The sequence below is a fragment of the Lentinus tigrinus genome, assembly GCF_003813185.1.
Source record: "Lentinus tigrinus ALCF2SS1-7 unplaced genomic scaffold L226scaffold_40, whole genome shotgun sequence".
Taxonomy (NCBI): Eukaryota; Fungi; Basidiomycota; class Agaricomycetes; order Polyporales; family Polyporaceae; genus Lentinus; species Lentinus tigrinus.
Window position 1 is genome coordinate 37623 of NW_027137949.1, and position 23983 is coordinate 61605.

General features: G+C 55.8%; 9 protein-coding genes across 9 annotated transcripts; 5 read left to right on the forward strand and 4 right to left on the reverse strand.

Annotated features, from left to right (window-relative positions):
• Nucleotides 1-52: 52 nt before the first annotated feature.
• On the reverse strand, nt 53-2793 carry L226DRAFT_493295 (uncharacterized protein). The gene is made up of 13 exons (XM_067677428.1): nt 2597-2793; nt 2389-2541; nt 1940-2324; nt 1767-1878; nt 1663-1716; nt 1422-1602; nt 1264-1354; nt 1102-1208; nt 847-1051; nt 643-787; nt 416-573; nt 333-346; nt 53-274 (listed from the first exon to the last, which is right to left on the reverse strand). Exons 1-13 carry the CDS (start codon nt 2728-2730, stop codon nt 226-228), a joined length of 1788 nt encoding a protein of 595 aa, XP_067530664.1. The 5' UTR covers nt 2731-2793; the 3' UTR covers nt 53-225.
• Nucleotides 2794-3008: 215 nt separating this feature from the next.
• Nucleotides 3009-5110, forward strand: L226DRAFT_539128 (uncharacterized protein). The gene is made up of 4 exons (XM_067681631.1): nt 3009-3111; nt 3171-4068; nt 4121-4706; nt 4763-5110. The coding sequence occupies exons 2-4, from the start codon at nt 3174-3176 to the stop codon at nt 4773-4775; spliced, it is 1494 nt and encodes a 497-aa protein (XP_067530665.1). The 5' UTR covers nt 3009-3111; nt 3171-3173; the 3' UTR covers nt 4776-5110.
• Nucleotides 5111-5132: 22 nt separating this feature from the next.
• L226DRAFT_256752 (uncharacterized protein) lies at nt 5133-7940 on the reverse strand. The gene is made up of 13 exons (XM_067673330.1): nt 7586-7940; nt 7374-7526; nt 6935-7319; nt 6763-6874; nt 6660-6713; nt 6424-6604; nt 6273-6363; nt 6111-6217; nt 5851-6055; nt 5647-5791; nt 5422-5579; nt 5349-5362; nt 5133-5292 (listed from the first exon to the last, which is right to left on the reverse strand). The coding sequence occupies exons 1-13, from the start codon at nt 7717-7719 to the stop codon at nt 5244-5246; spliced, it is 1788 nt and encodes a 595-aa protein (XP_067530666.1). The 5' UTR covers nt 7720-7940; the 3' UTR covers nt 5133-5243.
• Nucleotides 7941-8158: 218 nt separating this feature from the next.
• On the forward strand, nt 8159-9685 carry L226DRAFT_562963 (uncharacterized protein). Its single transcript, XM_067683532.1, has 2 exons — nt 8159-9000; nt 9054-9685. Exons 1-2 carry the CDS (start codon nt 8163-8165, stop codon nt 9569-9571), a joined length of 1356 nt encoding a protein of 451 aa, XP_067530667.1. The 5' UTR covers nt 8159-8162; the 3' UTR covers nt 9572-9685.
• Nucleotides 9686-9807: 122 nt separating this feature from the next.
• Nucleotides 9808-11702, forward strand: L226DRAFT_616343 (uncharacterized protein). Its single transcript, XM_067686894.1, has 5 exons — nt 9808-9862; nt 9915-9993; nt 10054-10952; nt 11010-11460; nt 11517-11702. Coding segments are annotated over exons 3-5 (1350 nt in total). The 5' UTR covers nt 9808-9862; nt 9915-9993; nt 10054; the 3' UTR covers nt 11518-11702.
• Nucleotides 11573-16683, reverse strand: L226DRAFT_493305 (uncharacterized protein). The gene is made up of 20 exons (XM_067677429.1): nt 16181-16683; nt 15848-15940; nt 15483-15789; nt 14763-15426; nt 14574-14714; nt 14394-14525; nt 14150-14338; nt 14057-14098; nt 13818-13998; nt 13637-13758; nt 13539-13574; nt 13422-13479; nt 13186-13372; nt 12513-13133; nt 12325-12452; nt 12234-12269; nt 12159-12177; nt 12024-12107; nt 11903-11966; nt 11573-11845 (listed from the first exon to the last, which is right to left on the reverse strand). The coding sequence occupies exons 1-20, from the start codon at nt 16338-16340 to the stop codon at nt 11813-11815; spliced, it is 3297 nt and encodes a 1098-aa protein (XP_067530669.1). The 5' UTR covers nt 16341-16683; the 3' UTR covers nt 11573-11812.
• A 23-nt stretch (nt 16684-16706) lies between these two features.
• L226DRAFT_493307 (uncharacterized protein) lies at nt 16707-18531 on the reverse strand. Its single transcript, XM_067677430.1, has 4 exons — nt 18499-18531; nt 17538-18436; nt 17013-17477; nt 16707-16962 (listed from the first exon to the last, which is right to left on the reverse strand). Exons 2-4 carry the CDS (start codon nt 18418-18420, stop codon nt 16955-16957), a joined length of 1356 nt encoding a protein of 451 aa, XP_067530670.1. The 5' UTR covers nt 18421-18436; nt 18499-18531; the 3' UTR covers nt 16707-16954.
• A 513-nt stretch (nt 18532-19044) lies between these two features.
• On the forward strand, nt 19045-20893 carry L226DRAFT_616345 (uncharacterized protein). Its single transcript, XM_067686895.1, has 4 exons — nt 19045-19368; nt 19426-20261; nt 20326-20775; nt 20834-20893. The coding sequence occupies exons 1-4, from the start codon at nt 19337-19339 to the stop codon at nt 20851-20853; spliced, it is 1338 nt and encodes a 445-aa protein (XP_067530671.1). The 5' UTR covers nt 19045-19336; the 3' UTR covers nt 20854-20893.
• A 776-nt stretch (nt 20894-21669) lies between these two features.
• On the forward strand, nt 21670-23669 carry L226DRAFT_257056 (uncharacterized protein). Its single transcript, XM_067673331.1, has 2 exons — nt 21670-22905; nt 22957-23669. Exons 1-2 carry the CDS (start codon nt 21750-21752, stop codon nt 23334-23336), a joined length of 1536 nt encoding a protein of 511 aa, XP_067530672.1. The 5' UTR covers nt 21670-21749; the 3' UTR covers nt 23337-23669.
• The last annotated feature ends 314 nt before the right edge of the window (nt 23670-23983 follow it).

Consider the following 23983-nt stretch of genomic DNA (forward strand, 5'->3'; position numbering starts at 1 on the left):
GACGCGCCAATGATACTGCGGTTGAACGCCTGAACTTAATCCGCTCGATCAAAGCATCGATCCGGATGTATTACGGAATACAAACACACCTACGTACACTGCATGCATCCATACTACCTCTTCGAGGCGAATGAAGGAGAACAAGTGGGCAAAAATGGATCTTCGAGATTACTGTGTTGTTCAAAAAACAGTGACACGCATGGCTACGATATGTCCCCCATGAGATCAAGCGGAAACTTGGAGGTCGTCGTCGTACACGATCCTAGCTGGGCCGCTGAGGTCAAGTCAAGTCAGGAGAAGGACGGAAACAGAGAGGCACTGGCTCGACGCACCGTTTTTCGACTCCCTGAAGTTCCCGCTTCGTCAGCATAAATCCTGCCTAACGCACATCAGCCATAGTGATGGAGACACTCACATTCTCGATCCAGCTGAGTTGCGCTTGTAGCTCGGTGAGCCCACAAAGGAGAACGATCTTGAAGTCCTGCTCGTAGTATGTGCCATTCGGTCCAGAAAGAGGTCGTCGTGCAACCTTCGATGTGTCGGCGTAGATAGTGCAGAGAGACGTATAAAGCTCTATCCGAAGATTCAGCGTCAGACACGGACAGTGGATTTTACATGTTAGCTACGACATGAAAGACTTACCCGGCTCGCCGTCGACCCAGCGCGGGTCTTTGTCTCTGCCTCTGTAGACGAGGACGTCCTGTACGATGCTGTCGAGGGTCCTTGGGTCGTGCGCCTCAATGTTGTATGGCTGAGACACCTCTTCGTTCTCGCGCACAAGAGTCCTCTGGTATCGAACCGACTGATCAGTAGACAACACTGAAGCAGGGTGTAAGACTGACTAACCTTCTTGAGAATGGGAGAATAGCCATGTCTCACAACAGTCTTCCCCGAAGGACGGACAAAGAGGGAGTGGCGACGAGCGTAGTGCTCTGGATCGTCAGCACGATAGTCGACAACAATCTCCGCACCGTAGGTCATCTTCATCACTCGAGCGGAGACGAAGTGTTCGAGATAGAAGGAGACGGCGCCATTTGCCACGGCTTTGTTCCTGCGAGGAGGGTCAGGAGCTCAATCACGTAGTATCAATGCAGGACTGACGTGTGGGAATCTGGACGACACAGAGTGACTCCCAAGTCGGCGAGCTTCTTCTTAAGCGAGGAGTAAAGCCAAGGACTCGCGGCAAACCCGCCAACTAAGAAGACAGTCTAAATAGCCTCTTTAGCGACGATTCACTCCTATGGCCGCCAAATGGTGACACACCGCCAATATTCTTGTCGCGCCTTCCTGCTGCTTCTGTACGATGCCGACAATCCCATCAAGGCATGGTTGGAAAAAGGAGACCATGTCAGACCTCAGATTACAAGAGGTAAGTAAGTGCGACGCAACGTAGCGGTCCGAGAGCGCAATACTTAACTCACCCCGATAGCGTCAGTCGACCACGCCGTATGTTGTACTGTGGATCGTTGCAGCTCATAGTACCAAACTTGATGTACGACGACTCTCTCTCGTCCTTGAACACAGGCTTCGTGGAGTCGTTGAAGTATTCCAACATGGATTTGATGTCTTCGTCGTTGCCGTAAGCCGATGACTGCAGTGTCTCTGAGAACCATATCAGCCTGCGAAGTTGTCGGTTTCTTCAAGTCGCACAGACAGGCATACCTTTGAGAAACTTCTCAGCTCTGACGTTCACCCGCGTGGATCCTTGAAGAATGCCTGAAAGATGTGAGTGGAACTGCCTTTAGGCAGGCACATGAAACACTCACAATCCGGAGATGTGACCTCCTCGACGGAGACCGGAGACAATGACCGGAAAGTATAACTACTGACGTCAACCGTGCCGCCTCCTGCATCGACAATCATGACACCTTGCCCCTCCTGCACGTCGTATAGTGTAAGAAGTCACTTAGCGTCACACCACACGAGAGCGTAGACGCACTCTTATGGACTCGGTCGTGAGACCGCTCTGAATACAAAAATTGAGACTCGCTTCGCCTTCGGTAACAAAGTGGATGCGACCGTGGCCGGAGGGCGTGTTCGGGACAAGACCTCCTTGGACAGCAGCATGGCGCATCTTTCCCTGTTGCAGGCCCTCCCACCCATTCGGGTGCGAGAGGATGATCTCGATGCGGTCTTCAAGTGACGTCCAAAGACTGTCACCATTTGCGTGTGTTTCGCGGATATACTTCTGGGCGCATTCGAAGAGATAACGCAGGAAGTCCGCGAAAACGTCCACCACTGTCTTGCCGGGTGGGAGAGGCGGAAGATCGCTGCGACTGATCTCCGCAGAGTCCAGCCGTTCCGGGCGGAGATGCAGCTTGAACCTTATGGTGCAGAAAGAAGCGTTGGCGGGATGAATGTCACCAGCACTGTCAAAGAGACACTCACCACTCAACGAAAATCAGATCTTCATCTTCGGCCACTAGGTCCATACCAGGCGCGGCAGCTTGAGCACCGGCAGAGTGAACAGATCCGTCTCTGCGGTAATAAAGGATGGAGGGGATCTTAGAGTCACCGGCATGGTCCTCCTGTCCGGGAAAGCTGAATGACGTGAACAATGAGTCGGTTTTTAACATACGATATGCTAGGAACATACCGAGTGATACCAAGTATCTGTGGGACTTCACCAGGATCCAGGATCGCATAGGCGATGCCGGAATACGTAGTGCCAACGTCGATACCAAGGACAAGCTTGCGGACGGTCCCACTGTACCGCTGCAGAGAAGGCATGCTGTAAAGAGGAGGAAGTCACTGGTCTGGCTGTCGTCTCATGCACGGAAATGACTTATACCGACGAGCCGGGCGTTTCATGGAGGCACGGCAATGGATGCTGCGGTAGCCTGAGTGCGGATCAGCACGCGTCGTTGACAAGCTTTCATCTGGCCCAACCTGATTAGTCCAAAGAAGAGCACCGCGCCCTCGGGACGTAGCCCTAGCGCGCACAATACGATGGAGTGTGGCATGTGTTCAGGTATATGAAACGCGTGCCCAATGGCTGCTGCGGTAGTCGGCTCCTCGTACGTTCGGGACCTGGGTAGATGACGCTTCGTCCCCATGAGCGAGGCAGCACCCTCGTTGCTTTTTCCTGCAACACGCCACCTGGGCCCGAAGGTATGAAGTTCAGTACTGTTCGAGCTCACGACGATTGACAGCCTGATCTCTCCCCAAAGACCATGAACTTTGTGTTAGACTGCCTTCACATCACCTACGGGTACTACATGGCAGCCGTTTCCAAGCGTCATCGCTCCTCCGACCCGCTTACCAGCGCAAGAGAGCATCTACATGAGGAACAACGAAGTCCACTCGTGCCAGCCCTGTCCATCGAGGATGCCAAGCGCAAGATCGATTCGCTCAAATCGGAGCTGCAGGATCGAGACACGGAGCTGGAGAAGTGTCAGGAGAGAGAAAGGGAAACAAGGCGCATGGTAAGCACGCTCAAGTCGCAGTTGGAGGATCGAGATACGGAACTGGAGAAGCACCGGGAGAGGGAAAGTGCACTCGAGTCGGAGGTACGCGATGTCGCAACCCGACGGAAGGAGGAGCGGGAGAGTTTCAAGACGCATGTCGCTCAGCTGGAGTCGCACGTCCAGCAACAGCAGTCCCACGCTAGGCAGCTGGAGCATGCTCTGTCGCTGGCGCACCGACAGCTGCGCGATGCCTCCGTCCTCCTGGAGACTAGGTCCGCCGAGCTTCGGGAGGCTCAGGCCTACCTGACCAAGGTAGACGATGTGCCGGATCGCGAGGTGCAGCGGATCCTCGAGAACTTGAACTCAAGGATCTTCCAGACGGCTGCGAGCGCGTCCGACGCCTTCCAAGGACGCTACCGTACCGCCCGAGGGGCCGATGCAGACCAGGCGTGTAGTGAGCTGGAGCGTTCCAGTCTGCTTTCCCCGAAGCTCGTGGTCGCCATTCGTTCAGTCAACCATGAGGGGGATTCGGTACTAGTGCAGACCGCGCTTCAGGCTGCGATGGTTGCCTACACGAAATGGCTATGTGCTACTTGGGACTTCCGTCTCGAAGATAGACAGTCGCTCCTTGAGCATATATACAGGCTCATCAGGAAATGTGGTACGTACCATGCGCATTGCTTTTGCTGTCAAGTCCCTCATGTCGCCCTCAGAGCCTCAGTCCGTCGCGGGGAGATGGCGGGCTATGGCTCGCGTCCACGTCAAGCAATTACTGCCAGGAGAGGTCGAATGTCAGACAATCGCGACGGACGCGCTAGCAGAGCACATCACCAACATCCTCGTTGCCTGCGGAACTACTGGGGTGCCCCAGGAGCTCCTCGAAGAGGTGAAAAGCGCCTTCTCCGACGCCCTTCACGAGATCACGGGTCTCGCGCTCGAATTCCAGCGCGTTACAGGAGAACGCATTGTCTCTCGGGAGTGCTTCGCGGTTGTCGGGCAGAACGGCGACATGTTCGACCCTGATCGTATGAACGACGAATGGGCTAGCCCGAAACGCACGAGAGGCGCCGTGAAACCGCACCCGGTTCTTTGCACCACACACCTCGGACTGGTCCGTGAGGAGAACCGCATGGTGTCAACCGACGGGGCGGATGGGCGATGGGAGACATCCTCGACCATCCTGCTGAAGCCGAAGGTCGTGTTGACAAGTATGCTGGAGGAACTATGGGACGAACAAGCGGAGACCGGCGCTCCGGAACGCGCATCCACTGAGCAAGACCACCCGTTGATCGAAGACCAGTACGCCACACTTTCTGTTCCTAGATGCTCTTATCTGAGTCACAAATCATTCGCAGTATAATGGATTGAATGTACCCATCATCCACGTCGGCGACTGTTGCCAGTATCACGTTGGAGTAAGGCATCCGGAGCGTCTAGGACAAGCAGAGAGGAGGAAATGGAGAGAGGGGGAGGAGGAGAGGACTCGGACGCAGGGCCGGGGTAGAGAGCGCGCGCGACAGAGAGGGGATCAGGACGACCCACGACGACTGTAGCTGGACTCTGAATCCATCGAGGACCTGACTGCTTCAACGTTTTTGGGTAGATCTGTGACTGTTCTTCACCTTGCTTCACTGCAGCAATGTTCCCTGTAAAATAATATCCGCGGAGTCTCTTTACCTCAAAGATTTCCTAACTCTCCTCTCAATCATTGCCGACAATGCGACACGCAGCCTGTGCGGAATAGACATAAGAGAGATGAATAAAACAATGCAGAGATACAATGTCGAAAACGAATCGTCGTCACGAGCAAGGTAGTCCTTCAGGAGACGCAGCCCCTCACCGATACTCCTCCAGTTCATCATCGTAGACGATCGTCGCGGGTCCCCTACGGAGCGGTCAGTACAACGCAGCGTTACCTCTCAGCGCAATGAACAGGCTTACCGCTTCTCCTCTCCCTGCGACGAGTCACCATCGTTAGTTCATACTCAGCAGACAAGATAGACTATCGACTCACGTCCTGGGTCCAGCTGATCTGGGCCTTGAGTTCAGTCAGACCACACTGCAAGATGATGTTGTAGACTTGAACGTAGTAAGTCCCGTTCGAGCCCTGTCTCGGAGTCCTAGTGACCTTTGACGTATCCGCATGGATAGTGCACAGCGGCGTGTACATCTCTGCGGAGCGACGTGAGCACCATGCACGGAAAGAACATCGTAACGCATGCGAGCGCCGAGGCCGTACCTGATTCCACATCCATCCAGTGCGGGTCTGGCGCATTGCCCTTGTAGCAGGTGATAGACGTAGAGATCCTGTTGAGCGTCCGCTGTTCGCGAGCCTCCCGGAAGTAGCACCGCGACATCTCCTGGTGCTCCCGGACGCGCGTTCCCTGGAGAACACATGTCAGCGAGACAAATCGCGCTTGGAACGACAGAAAATGCGGCTTACCTTCGTCAGAATAGGGGAGAAGCCGTTCGGGAGGACGACGCGACCGGAGGGGCGGATGATCCTCCAAAGGGTACGGGTTGCATGCTCGGGATCATTCGGGACGTAGTCGTGGTTGCAGGAGACGCCGTATGTCGTTCTGATGAGGCGGGCGGACACGAAGCGATCCAGGTAGAAGGATACCGCACCCTCCGAGACGGCCTTGCTCCTGTACGTAGAACATCAGAGGAGGTCGACACACTCAACATGAGAAAGTGACGTACGTATGGGTATCGGGCCTGCACAAGGCCATGCCGCGCTCTTGCAGAGTCTTCTGAAGGCCGTTGAACAGCCAGGGGCTTGCGGCGAAGCCTCCGACAAGGAAGACGGTCTGCAGGCAAGCACGGTTATCTCAGGCTTCACAAGCTGGTGCTGATGAGACTGACTGTGATCGGCTGAGATGCAGTCTGTCGCTGCCGCTGCACGGTGGCCACGATGCTATCCAAAGCCGGTTGGAAGAAAGACTCCATCTCCGCGCTGCGAGCAATACGCGGTAAGACGAGGTGCGAGAAGAGCGAAGAACGAGAGCTGACGTACCCGGTGAGCTGGAGCTGGCCGCGCCGGATCTTGACTTTGGGGTCGTTGCACCCCATCGAGCCGAACTTGATGTACGATGTCTCGTTCGAGTCCTTGAAGACCGGCTTCGTGAACTTGTCGAAGTAGTCGAGCATCGTCTTGATGTCCTCTTCGTTGCCGTACGCTGAGTTCTTGAGGCGCTCTGATAGTAAATCATTAAATATGACACATGTACGCAATGCAAGATGTGCACGTACCTTTCAAAAACTTCTCCGCCCGAACGTTCACTCTCGTCGAGCCCTGCATGATACCTGCATATACATGTCAGCTACCTGTGCACTTAACCTACAGAGGACTTACACTCGGCGGTTGCAATCTCCTCGACAGATATAGGCGTCGTCGATGTGAACGAGTAGCTGCTGATATCGACCGTGCCTCCTCCAGCATCCACGATCATGACGCTCTCGCCCGTCTACGACCACGCATTGTCAGCGTCAGAAACCAAATCATTGCGACGTTGACCAGGACTTACCTCGATCGACGACGTCGTCAAGCCGCTCTGCACGCAGAAGTGCAAGCTGGCCTCTCCCTCGGTGACAAAGTGGATGCGCGCGTGGCCCGCAGCATTGTCGGGAACTAGCTTCGCGAGCACAGCTGCCTGCCTCATCTTGCCTTGCTGCAAGCCCTCCCAGCCGTTCGGGTGAGAGAGAACGAAGTCGATCTGGTCTTTCAAGGAGTTCCAGAGGCTCTCGCCGCTGGCGTGTGTACTGGTGATGTACCGCTGCGTGCAGGAGACGAGGTACTCGAGGAAGTCCGCAAAGACTTGGACGACGGTCTTGCCTGTAGGAAGAGGCGGGAGGTCGCGCCGGTTGACTTCGTTGGAGTCTAGGTGCTCAGGGCGGAGATGGAGCTTGAACCTGACCCGAACGGCAATTAAAGCGACGAGTAGCACGGGAGACAAGTACACATACCATTTGGAAAGAAAGAGGTCCTCATCCTCAGCGTCGAGCTCTATCCCTGGAACCGCCGCCTCCGCGCCCGCGGAGTGTACGGTGCCATCTGGACGGTAATACAAGATGGTTGGGATCTTGGAGTCACCGGCGGCGTTCTCCTGTCCCGGGAAGCTAGATGAGATGATCCTATTTCAGCCGTAAGTCCGCGACGGAGAGAGTTAACAGCATACCGAGTGACTCCTTGGATCTTGGGAACTTCCCCCGGGTCGAGGATTGCGTATGATATGCCAGAGTATGTCGTACCGACGTCGATCCCGAGGACGAGCTTACGTACAGGGCCAGCGTAAGGTTTCAACGGCGCCATGAGAAGCTTCACAAAGTCAGATAGTTGAGGACGAGTAGTGTTGCAGAGGTTGGATGGTGCGGATACGAAGTATCGCGGGGTTTATGATGAGCGGGCAAACTCGCCGAGACCGCCACTGCGTAATGTGTACTGCGGTAAAAGAGATCAGGGGTCCATAGAAGGGCCTCCAACGCGGATGCATGGTGGCTTCGACATGTATAACACACCTCAACCTTCTCTCAGCCTGAAATGAACGGCCATAAGGCCGAGGCGTGGTAGGGGAACCACAATGTCAGACATCGCATGCACAGCAGAACCCCATGCATGTCACGGTATAGCATGCACGCTCAAGCACGGCCCGAAAGGCACGTCAAGGACCCGAGGATCGAACACGCTGAAGGCGACTTGTAGCGTCTGGATAAGTGTCGAGAGCAGAGGGAAGCCCCACACCTCTGCCTTGGACTATGAACGCTCTTCTACGTCTCCTCCTCTCAGTATACCACTTCATCCTACACCATATGATCGACGGGATCAGGAAAGCGGTGACCGACAGATGGAGTCCAAGCCGCCCCAATGGTCAAGGATCGCATAGAACCACCCGATCCCGACATCAAGACCAACGCTCGGATGTCGCGTCGTTCAAAGCCGCTCTGGAAGCCAAGGAGCAAGAGCTCGATCGACGAGCGAGGAAGTTGGAGGAGCTCCAGCGGATATTGGAGCGGGAGAAGGAGAGCGGGAGGAAGTGGAAGGAGCAATGCGACAGTGCGCGCACGGAGAACCAGCAGCTCCGAACTTGCCTGAGCGAGAAGGAGGGCGAGGCTCAACGCTCCGCAGCGAGGCTCTCAGAGCTGCAGCGCGCGAACACCCATCTCGAGAAGGAGCGAGGCGTCATTGCCGCTATCCTCGAAACGCGCACCTCTGAGCTCAAGGAAGCCCAAGCGTTCTTGACGAAGGCGGATGACGTGGCGGACAGCGAGCTCCTGCGCATGATGGACGCGCTGAACTCGAAGATCTTCCAGACCGCTGCGTCTCTTGCAGAAGCACCGCAGTTCCGCTACGGCAGAAAGAGTGTCGACGAAGTTGAGCACGCTGCACAGAAGTTGGAGCGCGACGGTTGGCTCGGACCTCACCTCCTATCGGCCCTGCGTTCGATCGACCACACACACGACCCCGTTCTCGTGCAGACAGCCCTGCAGGCGGTCCTGACGATGTACGTGCGATGGTTGGCCATGAGCTGGGACCTAGGTCACTACGACCCCGAGGGGATGCTCTATAAACTGTACACGGTCGTGAGACAACGAGGTACGAACCTTATTATCTTCAACCCATATGACCTTCTGACAACCTCCAACCAGTCCCTCAATCGGTTGCGGGTAGATGGCGAGCTCTCTGCCGCGAGAGTGCGAAAGTCGTCGGAGGTATAGGAGACACAGAGGCCGAAAGGCACGCTCGGAAGCTTGCAAGACTCACTGGTGATGTGCTCATCGCATGCGGCGTGTCTGGCTCATCCGACGCCGTATATGCCATGGTCAAGAAGGCGTTCCTCTCTCCGCTTCACGAGATATCGGAGCGTGCGCTGGAGTTCCAACGCATCACGGGCGAGGACATACTGTCCTGCGATCTGATCACGGTGGTCGTGCTGCCCGACACTGCGTTTGACCGAGCCAGGATGGAGGACGAATGGGCTGATCCGAAGGTCCCGTCGTCTGACGGCCTTGTGTTGTGCACGACTCAGTTGGGGTTGATGAGGGAGGAGAAGAAGACGGAGGGAATACAGGCGACGCTGCTGAGGAGACCCAAGGTAGTCTTGAAGAGTATGCTGGAGCAGTTGTGGGACGAGATGTCAGACTACGAGCATCAACAGGACCGATGATTGTTACCAACCTTCTCTTCTTATGTGTTCGTTGTGCATCTCAAGTACCGTAGTGTCGATGTTCTTCGAAGTACATATGTATACGAGATCAGCGTCAATACAACATACAATGGGTATACAACCGATCTTATATTGGAGGTAATTGGTGTTAGAATAACCTCTTTCGGAGTTACATCGTCTAATAAAAAGTCTAAAACACTGCTTCAAAGCGTGTTTTCTTTCTAAGTGTAACACTGCTACGTATAAGTACCTGCTGTTGAAAGTTGAACGTTCAACACTTGCGACATCCTGGTGGGTCTCCTGCCTGAAAATTATACTCGTGGTCTAACAGTAGCAACATTAGTTCCATCCCAGTGCATAGACCGTATAGCTGAGGTCCCTGGGCCGTCGCCCCGGAACCAGTGGCTCGAGTGGCACAACAGGTACGGTATCCTTTAAAGTCCCCTTTCTTCTTCTCGATGATTTACGTTCTGAACTGATAGCATGCGTCCACGCAATGATGTTCCCACTCTTTTCATGGAGCTTACAGACCAGATCATCGACCACCTCCATGCCGACCGTGCGGCCCTGCAAACTTGTTCGTTGGTCTGCAGATCCTGGCAACCTGCAGCCAGATTCCATCTCTTCAATACCATGTCTGCCTGCCCAGAGAAGTGCCCCTTCAACGAATTGATTGCATTCCTCGCCACGACGGATGACGTCGCCCAACATATCATGCACTTCTCTTTGTCCGGCTACCGCGGAATCAGCTTCGCCGACCTCGAGTCGCTTCTCAGCTCCCTCACGCGCTTGCGCACGCTGACCATGGACGGTCTCTACATATCCACATCGTTGTCACCCTATCCTGTGGTCCAACCCGAGATGGTCGTGCCGGCTCTCGCCGCCTTGAATATCAAGGATTGCAACGTCATTGATCACGGCGTAGACATCTTCTTCCGTCTCCTCAGCTATTTCGGCGACATCGACACCCTGCGCCTCTCCACCTGGAAGAACTTCTCCACGTACCGAGGCATGGAGGGACTCGATGAACTGGAGGGTCGCATCGGGTACATACTCCCCTCCCATGTTCGGGTTACCAATCTCGCGTTCACGTCGATCCCCCTGCACTTCCTCCGGCAGTTGTGCCATCCCTGGTCCCGCCCATTCTGGGCTTTTATTAGCGGCCTGTCCGTTGAGCACCGATCTATATCCTGGGACTACGTCAAGCAGCTCGGAAAGGTCTTCGCTGCGCCTGACACTCAGCTCCGCCGGGTGTCCCTCATGGCATCCCAGAAGTTGATTGTCCCCGACCGTGGAGACCACGGGACTGGAATCCTCGGTCTCGCAGCCCTGGCGGCGGCATTTCAGGACGCTCAGTTGCCCCCCGTTCCAGACGGACCCCGTGCGTGTCCGAGTCCACGTCACATACGCGGGCTGTCGCTGATCATGCCTTGAGCAGGGGACACGACGAAGGAGTGGAAAGCGCTCCGCCTTGAGCACTGCACGACACTCGACGTCTTCACGGTCACCCTCGACCACATGGACCGCGATGGCCACCGTCGAGGCAGGGAGATCTTCAGCACGACCGTCGACCTCCTCACCCATGTGCCGAGCTGCGTTCGGCAAGTTCGTGTCAAGATGGTCCCCCATTTGGACGTGAACGCCATCCAGTTTGGACTCGGAGAAACGCCGCGTCGAAAAGTACTCTTGGAGGCCCTGGACTGGCAGGCGTTGGACAAGGTCTTGTCAGTCCCGAGGTTCAAGGACCTCACCGTCACCCTTGAGATCGTTCGGAGCAGAGGTCATTCCAGGAAGAAGTGCGTAGAGATTGTGAACAACATCCGAGGAGAGTTGCCCCTCCTGTTCGAGCGCGGTATGCTTGCGGTCGAGGTGCGCGACGAGAATGAATGGTGAGTCCACTATCTGTCGTTTCTCCGGTACGTGCAGCTCATAAGCGACCCGTCAGAACCGCTGGTCTTTGTCTTCCGAATGATCATTGTGCTTGCGATGTATCTTGTATATCATGTTCCGCTTGGTCTCGATCTCCTCCATCTGTTCGCTTAGGAATACATACATTGCTTTCTACATAGATCTTACCCCGTGAGCTTGTACTTGTACTGTACATGTAGATGATGATACATTGCATTGGAGCCATCTCGAGCCGCGACCTAGTCCACCAACTCAACCGAAACGCGAAGGCTCAGCACATCTAAGCAAACAGTTCCTCTACGACGAACTCCCGCAACGAGACACCGAACAATTCTACCGAGCAATTCTGTCAAAGCTCTGGGGGATCTAAAGAGACAGGCGCATCAGGCTGAGAGGAAAAGAGGAAGAGACACGACAACATACCTTCCAGCCATGTGTGTTCGCAGCGCGCTTGTACCCTTCCATCGCTTCCTGCATCCCATACGGTCTGCCACAGCACATCTCAGCGAAACTCCTCTGCAGGCAACTATACACGAGCACTCACGAGTCCCAATTCTGAGCCAGCCGCGCGGGCTTCGGGTCCAGGTTCGAGATCGCGAGCTTGATCTGGAGCAGGACGGCGGAGATACTGCCGAAAAACTGTCAGCGCACGCACCGACGACGCGAAATCCGAACGCACCTGTAGCTGGGGAGCCAGCCTTTGTACGTCGTGAGAGTGAGAATGGACACATACTCTGCGCAGCGAGCGACTTACCATCGGCAGTCAATAAGTCCATGCACATCGAGCCCCCTACGAGCACTTGTCAGATCCAGGAACGAGGAATGCCCAACAGCGGCCGACCCACCAAGAGTAACGTGTCCACCGCCACCCTGGCTGAACCCGAGGAACCGCGGCTTAAGAATGCGGAAGAACGGCGGGGCGTGCGGGAAGCCCGCCGGGAAGCGGATCTCGAACACGAGCGAGTTCACGCCGCTGCAAGTCCAGACACACATCAAAATTTGAAGGCCATGAACGAGCGCACATACGACTCACTGCCGCTCCATGTCCTTTGCGATGGGCAGGTTCTGGTCAAACGAATGCAGCTCCACGATCCACTGGTAGAGGTTGTCGCCGATGAGGTCCTCGGGCATGTACCACCCAAGCTCCTTCAGGCTCTTCGCGGCCTTCTGCTCCTTGAGGAGGGCCTTCAGCTCCCGCTGCAACGCCGTGGTCGCCTGGAGCGAGGACTCCGTCGGCGGCGGGATCAGATGCTCTATGGCCTTCTGCACCCACTCCGGATCATGCTGCCAATCGTCCTCGATCGTCGTCATGACCACGTCCTCGTCGAAAGGTTGCGGTAGCTGCGTCGGCGGGAGGGCTTCGAAGATGGACAGGTCGTCCTCGTCGTAGTTGACAGGGATGAACTCCTGCCGCCTTGCCGCAAGTATCTTCTCCAGTGCATGCGTCGGCAGGGGAATGCGGATCCGCTTCCCGCTGAGTGTGAGGGGGTGTTCCGGGTCGAGTGGAACCCAGGGAATTGAGTTATCCACCTCCTCCTCCGGAGGTGGGGGCTGGTTGGTGAAAGGTGCGTAGCTGTACATTGAGGGCGGAGCAGGAGTAGTCGTGGCAGCATTGGGGTTCACGTATCCGCTTCCCTTGACCATGAGGTATCGACTGGCAATGTGGTCGGTGGCACGCACGGTCAAGCAAGGGACAGCAGACGTACCAAATGATCCAATCCGTCTTGTCGACGACGAAGAACGGATTTTGGGAGACGAACTTGTTGGGCAAGTTGACGATCTCTGCAAGCGCGACGCAGCTGGTCACACGGGAAGCGCTGTTTCGCCAGCAGCTCTGTGCTCCCATGGAATAGCTACCGGTCGAGACGGCGCCGTCCTTAGCGAAGTATACTCCTACAACCGTATGAGAAACACAGATACATGCACTAGGGCAGGCACTTGCCATGTCCATACGCTCGCCCGTGAGCGACGTTTTTAAACCAAAGTCCATGTCGGATGATCTGTCATAAAAAAGTGAGTAAGCACACGGGTGTAGTATAAGCTGATGTCGAGCGCTGACTGAATGCCAGTTCTTCGCCGGCGATCCATGGAAAGCCTACGAGAAAGCGAAGCTATTAGCGTTCGCAAACTTCACAGGTGGTAACGGTAACGACGCACATAAAGCGATGGGTACTCGCGAGCTTTCCTGCTCTCCGTTTGGGCTTGAACAATCGCCTGTCGGTACTTCGCCTCCGCATCGGGCGCGCCGACGCTGAATCTGAACTGCTTCCACTCGGGACCTATCACGCGTAGCATTCTCAGCAACCTGCAGACGCAATGGACTCCAGAAGAAACGTACCGATATTCTTGACCTGATCTTCCTCGGACTGCAATTCCTCCAGGTGCGCTGTGCACGACGCAACGCACCACCGAAGTACTGACCATGCAGCCTCCGGGACCGTCTTGTCCACATCCTGCAGACGCGGTTTCGCCCTGCCTGCCTTGCGAGGCTGCTCGAGATGCCTCTTGATGTCCGCGATCTAGGCGGAAGGCGTCAGCATGGCAGATCAGAAACAGAGACGGATGTCCATTACGTACCGGAGGCAGCTTGTCGATCAGCTGCGTCGTCGCGACCCGCATCTGCAAGCCAACATTCAGCCACAGCCTGGAAAGCCACGGAGAAAGGCTTACATCGTGGGGGTCAAGCTTGTCGAAATCAAACAGGCCGTCAGAATCCCTCCTCGCAGCAGGTGCGGTGCGACACTCTACTCGCAGCCCCATACCCACCGGCAGAGGCGCGTCGGGTGCGCCTTCTGTCAGCGCTACGTAGGCCAATGAGACGAGCAAGTCCACCGTCACCGGGTTGGCGCAAATCTCATACTGCGAACATGACGGTGAGCAACGACGTCAGCGCAAGTCGAGCACAATCTCCAACCTCCAGCGACGGTCCTCGATTGAGCGTGTAATATTGATAGGTACACAGCTTCGAGCTGCATACGTATGGCTTGAGGGCGTCGAGATCCTCTTGCAACGGCTGGTGGCATACCAGGCAGTAACGTGGGCAGAGCTACGAGCGGAATGAGTACATCGGTGACACTGCAGGGTCATCGCATACCGTGAGGCGACGCATGAGGTACGAGAACGCGACTAGGAGGATGTTGATCGGCTGCGAAGCATCGCGTTCGAGAAGAGGATCGGCAGGGAGAACGTAACTCTGCATCAAGAGCTTATCAGTTGCGTCTGCGAGACGGATGTGCTGTAGAACTCGTCAGCAAGAGAGGCTTTGACTGGACGAAATGCGTACTTCTCCCCGCAACCGCATGATGTCACCAATAGGTTGTTGCGTCCTTTCTACTTCCCATAACAGCGCCTCGGCGCCAGCCCATCCAAGTGAGTACTGTACACGTAGCTGCAATATACGGAGGAAGTGGCCGTTCAGTAGACTTTCTAGCGAGGAGCTCAGACTGAATGGGCGGAAGCCAGCAACTTGTTCCTCCGCCTCCTCAGCGGTTTCGTCGTTGACAGCTTCATTCTCTTCTGCAACTGGATCCTCATCTAGGTAGTCATCGTCATCGAAGAGCGGCTCTTCGACAGGCTCGGGAGCGGGCTGCGCATCGTACTCCTCCTTCAGTCCATACTTCCGGATCGTCTCACTTGCGTCTGCTTGTGACGGCTTATACTCCAAGGTCAACCCTACACGAAACTGCGGCGCGACTCCATGGAAGTGGGCAGATTGGGTGAACGTAGCGTCGGGCTGGACGAACGGATACACGCCTCTCAATCCAGAGACGAGGAGTGTGAGATGTTGTGCGCGCGCGAGGAGTTGCTTGTCCCACGCCATGAGCGCACGAGCAGGGATCGTATCTACCAGGGACTTTGCGGGCAACGAGGCCGAGAGCGCAAAGTCGTCGACGCCGAACGGAATGTAGCCCGGATAGTAACCGTACGCCACAATTTCGTTGAAGTGCCTGCGTTACATCGTGTTAACCAGCAGTGTAGTGTGACGATGCGGGGGAAGACGTACCGCTGGAGCATAGATCGGTCAAACTTGCTGTTGCCGGGTTGCGCCCCAAGCAAGCCGATGTCATCGTCCATGTCGTACCCATCAATTTCATCGTCATCTTCAACGTCTTCGTCGTCGTCGTCATCACTCTGTGCATTCTTACTCGTGGCCACACCCTTGGCCAACTTCTCAAGCAGACGCATCAGCGTCCTCTGGATCGTGGCGGATCCATCCTCATGGATGGCCTCAGTTACGCGCGAAACATAGACGGGTAGGTCATCCTGCGACGAGCAGAAGAAGGTGTGGTCGGAAGGGTATTCTGAGGCATCTGCGAGGAAGACCGACTTAGTACCACAGCTGTGCGATAGAGAACGACAAAGACTGACCGGAGACAAGGATAGTCAAAGTAGCGAGAAATTCGCCATCCGAACGAGCAATAGCACAGTCAAAGGAGCCGTCCTCCTCACCGGGTGCGACGCCTATATGATGGGTCAGAAAGTGGATCATAAGAGGTAGGACGGTCTCGAGAGCAGCCAGGTAAGAGGACGGAGGGACGACAGACCGCCGAACTAGGTGCGGTACCATCTCTGTTTCGTGATTCACATCAACTAATGTGCTTATCGCGGTACAGCATCTTCCTTGAGCACAGCACGCGTAGAGGAGGAGAATAGTAGCAAGTGCTTGCGGCTGGTTTCATGACAATGAAGAATACGACGTACTCAAGAGGCGCAATCCCTGTACCTCCACCCCTTGTTCCGCCGCCTGCGCTGCACTCCGTATATCAAACTGGAAACGTTTCCGACCTCTCGCCGGAGCATCTGGACTGAGAGCGTTCATAGTGTTTATGGAGCTGGAGGTACGTTTTCGAGTCGAAGGCATGTGTGGCTCAAAACCAGTGTGGTCGTGACTTGGCTGCCGCAGCTGCGTGCTGCGTGATGGCGACTTGAGCAAAGGCCTTGCGGCGGTTGTTGTGAGGGTTTATCTCCAAGAGTCTTCTAGCGCGTTTGCGCACTGTCGTGATTAAGAATGCGGTCTCCGAGCGAGCGAGGAGACAAAGATGTCCACGGAACCGGAAGTGACTCGTCTTGCCTTGACACGGGCGTCGCGCCTTCTTCCTTTTTGTCCTTGTCTCTCTGGCACTCACGGAGCTTCAGACGGCAGGAAATAAACGCGAACAGCGGGTGAGATGGCCTCAAAGCTTTGATGAGATGGAAGTATAGGTTCAAGAGCGTCTTGGCACAAGCGCTCCCATTATGTATATCACTGCGGTGCAACTAAGCCCAACTATACTCTGACAGTGACACTAATACTACCAACACCCCGCACAAGCGATACAAACATAGCCCGGGGCGCAGTATGAGTTGTACATACATGAACCCGTGGAGAGTTGACAAGCCATTGATTCAGATACAAACAAGTACCGCGACACTCGCGTTTTTCAGGTCCAAGGTTGTAAGGCAGCAAATGCACGTCCGCATCATAAGCCGGAAACGTTACTGATCTGCCCATAAGAAATGAGTACGTGTTAAAGGGAAGGCCGGAGACACTCACCTTGGCAGGTCCATGCCGGTGTCAGGTCCTTGTCGAATACGAGCATACCACGCGAGGACAGGAGGGGTAAAGCTCTCCGGATATTGTTCACAATCTTCCAGTATCGCTCTCCGCTGATGAAATCGTCCGACATGACGATCTCCAGGACAACCCTCAGATGCTTGAACTTTGGTGCGGACAGGACGTCATCGAGGGCCGTCCAGTCGAGGTCCTCGAGCAACCCTTTCGGAGCCTGCGCCGCCCTGGTGCTGAGACTGAAGGCCGCGACAGTGATGTCCGGGATCACAATGATTCGGACTTCGCGAACGGACCTCGGCAGGTGCGTGAGGAGGTCGACGGTCGTGCTCAAGATCTCCCGGCGGTGCTGGTGGCCATCCTTGTCGCTATGATCGAGCGTGACCGTGAAGACGTCCAGGTTCGAGCACTTTCTGAGGCGCAGCGCCCTCCAGTCCTCCTTCGTGTCCTCTGCAACCCAAATTATCTGGTCAGCGACACGCCGGACAACCATGAGACGTGAATACACACTGATCTCATCGGGGATAGGTGGCAGATGGGGTAATCCAAGGGACAACAAGACGCGCGTGGCCAAGCTTCGTGCAAGTCCATGATTATGCACTTCGTCGGTGGGCACGACCAACAAGTTGTGGGACGCCTTGATGGCCACTCTGCGGAACCGCGCACCGTGAGCGGAGAACACCTTCCCGAGCTGCTTGATCTCCACCCAGGATGTGCACGCGTGCTCGACGGAGAAGCCATCGATAGAGTCCCAGAAAGGACTGGACCACGGATGGCCGAGTTGGGCGAGGATATGCGGGGGAAGCGACCCGAATGAGAGGTTGTAGATGTGAACATGAGGGGGAAATATGAACCCGACCCGGCTCTCCAGGCCGTCGAGGTCGCTGAGGTCTTGGTCAACGCTGCGGGCTCGTCGCGTAGAGAGGTACAGGTTCTTGATGTCGCCGAAGAGGCTGAGCAAGCGGAATAAAATGTCGACGCCCTGCTCTGTGGTGTTGCAATCCATGATGCGCAAGGTAGTGAGGGTTACAACCACCGGTCCAGACGGGATGTCGATCTCGGAGGATGGAGACCGGGAGATGTGGATGTCATTCATACTCAGCGTGCGCAAGCTTGTGAGGGGGATTAGGATGGCCTCGAGGTCGGTGAAGCTGATCTTTTGGTAGCCGGACAAAGTGAAGCACTCGATGCGTTGGGAGATGTCGGTCGTAGATGTGAGAAACGCGACTAACTTGTCCACGGTGCCCTTCTCTGGCGTGGCAGACATGGTAGTCCAGAGATGGTATCGCGATCGCGGTTGCCAGGACTTGCAGACTAACGTGCAGGCTTGCAGAGCCTTACGGTCATCGTGCAAGTCGTCAATGATTTGGTCCACAATCTCCGCAAGCAGCATCCTGAACCAGCTTATCCTTAGTACCCCAAACGTACGTAAGCCGCAAGTAGTAGGATAACTGAACGAAGAGGTTCGTACCTCGAACACTCGCTATCAGAAGCGTCAGCTACGTGATAACGGAGATCACAAGAAAGGAACATACGAGAGTGATCCAAGACGGGATACTATAGCAGGTTCTTATAGGTCGAGTCGGACAAACGCACTGCGGTTGTGCCACTCGGCACAGGCACACGACACGAACACATGCTAGTTCCGAGTCCATGAGCTTCCTGGGTCATCTTTCTTTTCTTCAAACTTACATGGGACCTTCACGGCGTGGGCCTAAAACATCGTCTTAAACTGATCTCTTCAAATTTCGACCCGCGACTCGCTGATTCCTATGTGTAGGTAACGTGCTAGTGAGCGTTCGAGCCATGATGTGTACAGACAATGAAATGCACTTTGCATATGATGTATCGCCACTTGAAAGCGTTGTTTTGCTGTGGTCATTGCCTTTTGGTCAGAGAAATGGAGGGGTCTATGACAACGCGCACGCTGTTCGAACGAAGGAACCGAGTCGCCGGGGCGCCTACGATTCAGACTCAATATGGGCGGCGGATGTTTTTCCTCATCCACACCACGATATAGTGCGCATGGACTGCATATAACTGACCTGGCAATGCTGTCGTGCTGATTGACGCAGGTCGAGCACAGCTTACAGTTTCTTTCTACAGTGTTTTCACCCTTGGCCGCCGGTCTCCTGTAGCCACACCTCTTCCTTTGTCACTTACAGAGCGCGCGCAGCTTCAACCTTGCATTCCATACACTCTGCCCACTTGTCCCTTGCAGGCGCACAGGAGCACCAGAACGTCAAGATTTTGCCAGTGCAACTCCCGTCGAGCACCCTACAACACCATTCACTGATTCGCTCCTCGGTATGGATGGGATGTCTCCGAACAATGACTCTAAGTGAGCCACACAACCTTGCTCCCGTTCAGTGCTCCGTGTCACTCAGTAGCCTTTCAGGAGTCCTCAATTTGTAGGATACCATGAAGTTTTCCCCGCCGAGATCACCAATATGATCATCGACTATCTGCACGGCCACCGAAATGCACTGAAAGGGTGCTCGTTGGTATGCAAAGGTTGGAAGGCGTCAAGCCGTCACCACCTCTTCCACGCCGTGTCCTTCTCTCCCGAAAGGGTCGCCTTCAGCGATCTCCTCGTGTTCCTTGCATCCTCTCCCGACGTCTGCGCCTACATCAAGGAAATCACTTTGTCGGGGTACCGAGGCATTAGTTTGAAAGACTTGCGCGCGGCGTTACATCCTCTCAGGTGCTTGCGCTCAGTCACTTTGGATCGCCTCCACATCTCCAAGCCCAACTGGCGCGAGCCTATGCTCGAGCCCGTTGTTGGTGTTCTCGACACCCTGCGTATCACCTCCTCCAATGTCTTGGGAACCGACCTTTCCGTCTTCTTCGATCTCCTGGGCCTTTTCTCAAAGCTCTCCGCCCTCCATCTCTGTAACTCCTTGGACTATAGTATGGCAATCGATCGACACCGCTTCGACCTCACTACTACTGCGTCCGACCGATTCCGCCGTGTCGAGAAGTTGGTGCTACGTGCACTTCCTCTACATGCGCTCGATGCGATCCTCCACCGCAACCACAATACTCATCGCTGGGCCTCTCTACGCACCCTTTGGATGGATGGATGCTGCTCGACATGGGAACATGTCAAGCGAATTGGCGAGTTCATCGCTGTCATAGGACCGCAATTACGTGAGGTCGCTGTGCGTCCACACTCCATGTTGCTTGTGAGGGATGAGCTACTTGCGAACGGACAAGCTACGGTGGTAACGATCAGTGAGTACATCCTGGCGCACCTTACAGGAAACCAATTGACCGTGGCGACGGCGAAATCTACCAGGGGACACAGCTGAAGATTGGCAGGCGTTGCGCCTCGACAAGTGCACCAAGCTCGATGTGTTCAAGATCTCTGTAGGACACGACGATCCTATGTCGCGGCAAATTGGCAAGGCGATCTTCAGGTCGACCGTCGACTTGCTCACGCACCTCCCCTCTACCGCAGTGGAAGTGCGCGTTGGCTTCGCCCCCGGGCGCGAACGATACAATTTGCATGGTAACCAATTCCGCCACTATAGGGACTCCCTGATGGCCTTGGACTGGCAGGCTCTCGACCGCACCCTCTCCGCAGATAGATTCGAAAAGTTGAGAGTCGTGCTTGACCTGGGGCTGGCCAGAGGTACCTTCTGCATGAAGAAGTGCCAAGAGTTGTTCAAATGTGCGAGGCACGCACTGCCTGGGTTGGACTCCCGGAATATGCTGGAACTCGACTTCACGAAGGAGAAATGGTGGGGTGAGTATTCCGCTGTTTCCTTTGGCCTTTGGTTCGTATTTCCTGATGCACGTTACAGCGTACGATCTCTGGCATTAGTTTGTATAGTTCGTCGATGAAGCTTTGGGCAATGATCTTGACCAACTACCAGATACTCATAGATATATGTACCTTCTGTTCACGCGGTGTAAATATGTGGCCCTCATATGACGCCTCCAGGCTCCGAGTAAGTGTTGCCTAGAAACCGGTTAACAGAAGGTGAATTGTTATCCACTACTTACCTGGTAACAACCAATCAATAATTCCTTACTAGAGGTTCTAATGTTGATCAATCGGGTTGATCCTATATTATTGATGATTCGGGCGCCTACCTGACCGAGATGAACAACAACTGGCGCCCCTATTCTTGTTCCCTGCCATCGTCGTCGCCATCGCCGCCGTCCTCGTCGTCCTTGTCGTCGTCCTCGTCGTCCTCGCTGTCGACCTCCTCTCCCTTCCCTCACCCCTCCCTTCCTTTAACCCGCACATTCATTTAACGTCACCATGAAGAACGGATTCAAGACCATTCGTCTCGGCCACAGCGTTGTCGGGCACCAACGTGCTACCAAGCGTGATGGTGAGCACATATCCTGTGTGGTGGTGGCGGGCACTGGACGCATTGAGGTTGTCGACGCAACTGAGGCGGAGGAAGGGATATTGGGCTCCCGAGTTGGTCTCGAGTCGTGGCGAAATCGTGTGGAACTGGAGGTTCCCCAGCCATCCGTGTGGGCAGCGCCGCTGTACACGTCGCTGCAGCTCAATATACGGTATACAAGACAAGGGCGGTGTCCCTGAACACGGGCGGACTAGCTCTGCTGAACACGGGAGGACTGGCTCTCGTGGATAAGGCGGCTAGTCGTGCAGTCGTGCCGCTTGCATGCGCCCGGTGATGTAGACAACAGCTAGTTCCGTGCAAGGCTGCGAAACCCCAGTCAGCGTCGGTCTCCGAGTCTGCTATGTTGGCGAGGCGCACATGTAACCGCCAAGCACGCTCCTTTGCCGCCATCACACAGCTCCTCGGATGCGCATTGCTGACATTAGTTGCAGGATGCTCGACTGGTGGTCTGTACAAGACCCCCGCTAAGGGTCAGAGCGTCGACGTCAGCGCGCCGGTGACCGTCAGTTGGGATACCAGCTGCCTTGACACCGACAACATCGACCTCTATCTCTACGCCCCCAGCGCCGCGAAGCCCGTTCTCCACGAATGGGAGAACGTCAACTACAAGACTGGTAGCTACAACGCCACTCTTCAGGCCGGATGGTGGAACTACACGTCTCCTATCAACCTGGAGTTCACCATTGTGCCTTCCGGCGAGCCTCTGTTCATGGTCAGCACTCCCGCTGGCCCTCTCTTCTCCGCCACGTACTCGGGCACGGACCGCTCGAGCTCTTCTGTCGCCGGTGCTGTCGAACAGGTCAACAACACCACTACCGAAAAGCATGGCATCTCCAAAGGCGGCGTCGCTGCTGCCGTCATCATCCCCCTCCTCGTCGTCATCGCCCTCATCGCCGGGGTTTACATCCGCATCAAACGTCAGAAGGGCAAGGAGAAGCGCAAGCGGTTCAGCGAGATGGTCGACAAGCGCATGTCGACTATCTCCACGGACTGGAAGTCGCTGGGCCCAGCAGGTGCGAACGCCGCCATCCGCAACAGCATGGCTGTCCCTGGAAACCGCTCGTCTTCGTTCTCGTTTGGCGCCATCCGCCCTATGTCCACCGTCGCGGTCGAGGGCGGTCAGGCTGGCATCGGCGCGCGCGGCATCATCAACCAGGACGCCCCGACTGAGGCGCCGCAGATGTCTCAGCTCCGTCCCGGTGTGCGGACGTCCGCCTTTGAGAACCGTGTCTCCCGCGTTTCCTTCGCTGCTGATCCCCGTCCATCTGCTGAGAGTCGCCGCGCCCGCCAATCGCGTGCCTTCCACACCGGCAATGCCCCGCCCCTCCCAGAGCGTCAGTTCTCGACTGAGAGCTCAAGCAATGCGTCGCCCATCCTGTCGCCCATCCAGACTGCTGGCCCTCTCAGCTTGACTGCCGAGGACATCCGTGCTCGTATGAGCGGAGAGGAGGCCAGCGCACGGCCAAGCATCGACGAAGTGATGCCCGCACTGAGCAGTACGTATGGCATCTCTGGCTTCTCTCCAGTCACTGATTGATCCCATCCAGTGATGCGCAATGGAGAGCTTGAGGGAGGTGAATTGCTGTTCCAAGTCCCGACCCCTCCGAGCCCGACCCACCAGACCCCCAAGTCGCCAATCATGGGCGTGATGCCCATGCAGCCCATGCCTGCGAACGTGATGTCCCCTGACGACATGCTCCGGGCCTACGCTGAACGCCGCGCCATGGGTGCTACCGTGCCTGGGGCCCCTGCCATCCCCGCTCCTGCTGCGAACTACAACGGCACCGGCATGCGCACCCTCTACTCTCCTGACCATGCGGCCTCTCCTACGTCCCCCCAGTCCACCTACACTGTCCCTGTCAACCGGAAGAGCCTCGCGCCCACAGAGTACGGCGAGGACGACGCGTACGTCGGTACCGCGGAGTAATCACCCAACATAGAACTCCTGGTGTCGTCTCTGTCCTCTCGTTCTCGCTCTTTCCGTTGGTTGTAGGATCTTGTACTGGTACAGGCAACGTCGTTCCTCGGCTACTCACTCGCCCTGGTCCAACGCCCTGTCATGGCTCGTCTCTTCTGATTTGTGTGATTACTGTCATTTCTCGCCATCTAGCCTACCATATCCCTTTACGATTCCCGGTTCCCGATCCGTTGTGTCATTTCCCTGTCCCTAGTGTGACTGATAGTTCCACGTCCGTGTTCCCCCGAGTCTCCTGTCCTTGTGACTGTCTACCGTCTGCCTCTCAGTACATTCCTGGCCTCGCGCCCCCTGCCCCGCGCGCTCTCCTGTCCATGTGCGATCCCCCTTTCCCCATTTTCGCGCGGGGCTTTGAACGACAGCGTCGTGTCCACTGTTTGCGTATACGTATACCCGCCGCCGTACTTACACCGTGCGCGCGTTCGCCGCCCTTGACAGTCTGTGCCCGATCCGTTCGACGTTCGATACAGTACTCTACATGCAGCGCGGCGCTGGCCTTGGGCTTCGTCTGTTCCCATCATACCCCACTTGCATACCTGTGCGGACTGGGCCCGCCCGAGGCGAGAGGCGAGAGGTGTGGGTGTGGGTGTGGGTGCCCG

Bases quoted from the DNA above. Each gene is read 5' to 3' on its own strand.
- L226DRAFT_493305 (XM_067677429.1), bottom strand. From the start codon at position 16,340: ATGCCTTCGACTCGAAAACGTACCTCCAGCTCCATAAACACTATGAAC. The intron at 12,270-12,324 runs GTGGGTCGGCCG...AAGTGCTCGTAG, and splicing joins CGGTGGACACGTTACTCTTG to GGGGCTCGATGTGCATGGAC. The intron at 11,846-11,902 runs GTATGTTGTCGT...CTGTCTCTTTAG, and splicing joins CGAACACACATGGCTGGAAG to ATCCCCCAGAGCTTTGACAG.
- L226DRAFT_257056 (XM_067673331.1), top strand. From the start codon at position 21,750: ATGTTGGCGAGGCGCACATGTAACCGCCAAGCACGCTCCTTTGCCGCC. The intron at 22,906-22,956 runs GTACGTATGGCA...GATCCCATCCAG, and splicing joins AGTGATGCCCGCACTGAGCA to TGATGCGCAATGGAGAGCTT.
- L226DRAFT_256752 (XM_067673330.1), bottom strand. From the start codon at position 7,719: ATGGCGCCGTTGAAACCTTACGCTGGCCCTGTACGTAAGCTCGTCCTC. The intron at 7,527-7,585 runs GTATGCTGTTAA...CATCTCATCTAG, and splicing joins AAGATCCAAGGAGTCACTCG to CTTCCCGGGACAGGAGAACG. The intron at 5,792-5,850 runs GTAAGCCGCATT...TGTGTTCTCCAG, and splicing joins TCTCCCCTATTCTGACGAAG to GGAACGCGCGTCCGGGAGCA.
- L226DRAFT_562963 (XM_067683532.1), top strand. From the start codon at position 8,163: ATGAACGCTCTTCTACGTCTCCTCCTCTCAGTATACCACTTCATCCTA. The intron at 9,001-9,053 runs GTACGAACCTTA...ACCTCCAACCAG, and splicing joins CACGGTCGTGAGACAACGAG to TCCCTCAATCGGTTGCGGGT.
- L226DRAFT_493295 (XM_067677428.1), bottom strand. From the start codon at position 2,730: ATGCCTTCTCTGCAGCGGTACAGTGGGACCGTCCGCAAGCTTGTCCTT. The intron at 2,542-2,596 runs GTATGTTCCTAG...CACGTCATTCAG, and splicing joins CAGATACTTGGTATCACTCG to CTTTCCCGGACAGGAGGACC. The intron at 1,052-1,101 runs GTCAGTCCTGCA...CCCTCCTCGCAG, and splicing joins TGTCGTCCAGATTCCCACAC to GAACAAAGCCGTGGCAAATG.
- L226DRAFT_493307 (XM_067677430.1), bottom strand. From the start codon at position 18,420: ATGCTGCTTGCGGAGATTGTGGACCAAATCATTGACGACTTGCACGAT. The intron at 17,478-17,537 runs GTGTGTATTCAC...TTTGGGTTGCAG, and splicing joins ACCTATCCCCGATGAGATCA to AGGACACGAAGGAGGACTGG.
- L226DRAFT_616345 (XM_067686895.1), top strand. From the start codon at position 19,337: ATGGATGGGATGTCTCCGAACAATGACTCTAA. The intron at 20,262-20,325 runs GTGAGTACATCC...GAAATCTACCAG, and splicing joins AGCTACGGTGGTAACGATCA to GGGACACAGCTGAAGATTGG. The intron at 20,776-20,833 runs GTGAGTATTCCG...TGCACGTTACAG, and splicing joins CACGAAGGAGAAATGGTGGG to CGTACGATCTCTGGCATTAG.
- L226DRAFT_616343 (XM_067686894.1), top strand. From the start codon at position 10,055: ATGCGTCCACGCAATGATGTTCCCACTCTTTTCATGGAGCTTACAGAC. The intron at 10,953-11,009 runs GTGCGTGTCCGA...TGCCTTGAGCAG, and splicing joins CCCCGTTCCAGACGGACCCC to GGGACACGACGAAGGAGTGG.
- L226DRAFT_539128 (XM_067681631.1), top strand. From the start codon at position 3,174: ATGAACTTTGTGTTAGACTGCCTTCACATCACCTACGGGTACTACATG. The intron at 4,069-4,120 runs GTACGTACCATG...TGTCGCCCTCAG, and splicing joins CAGGCTCATCAGGAAATGTG to AGCCTCAGTCCGTCGCGGGG.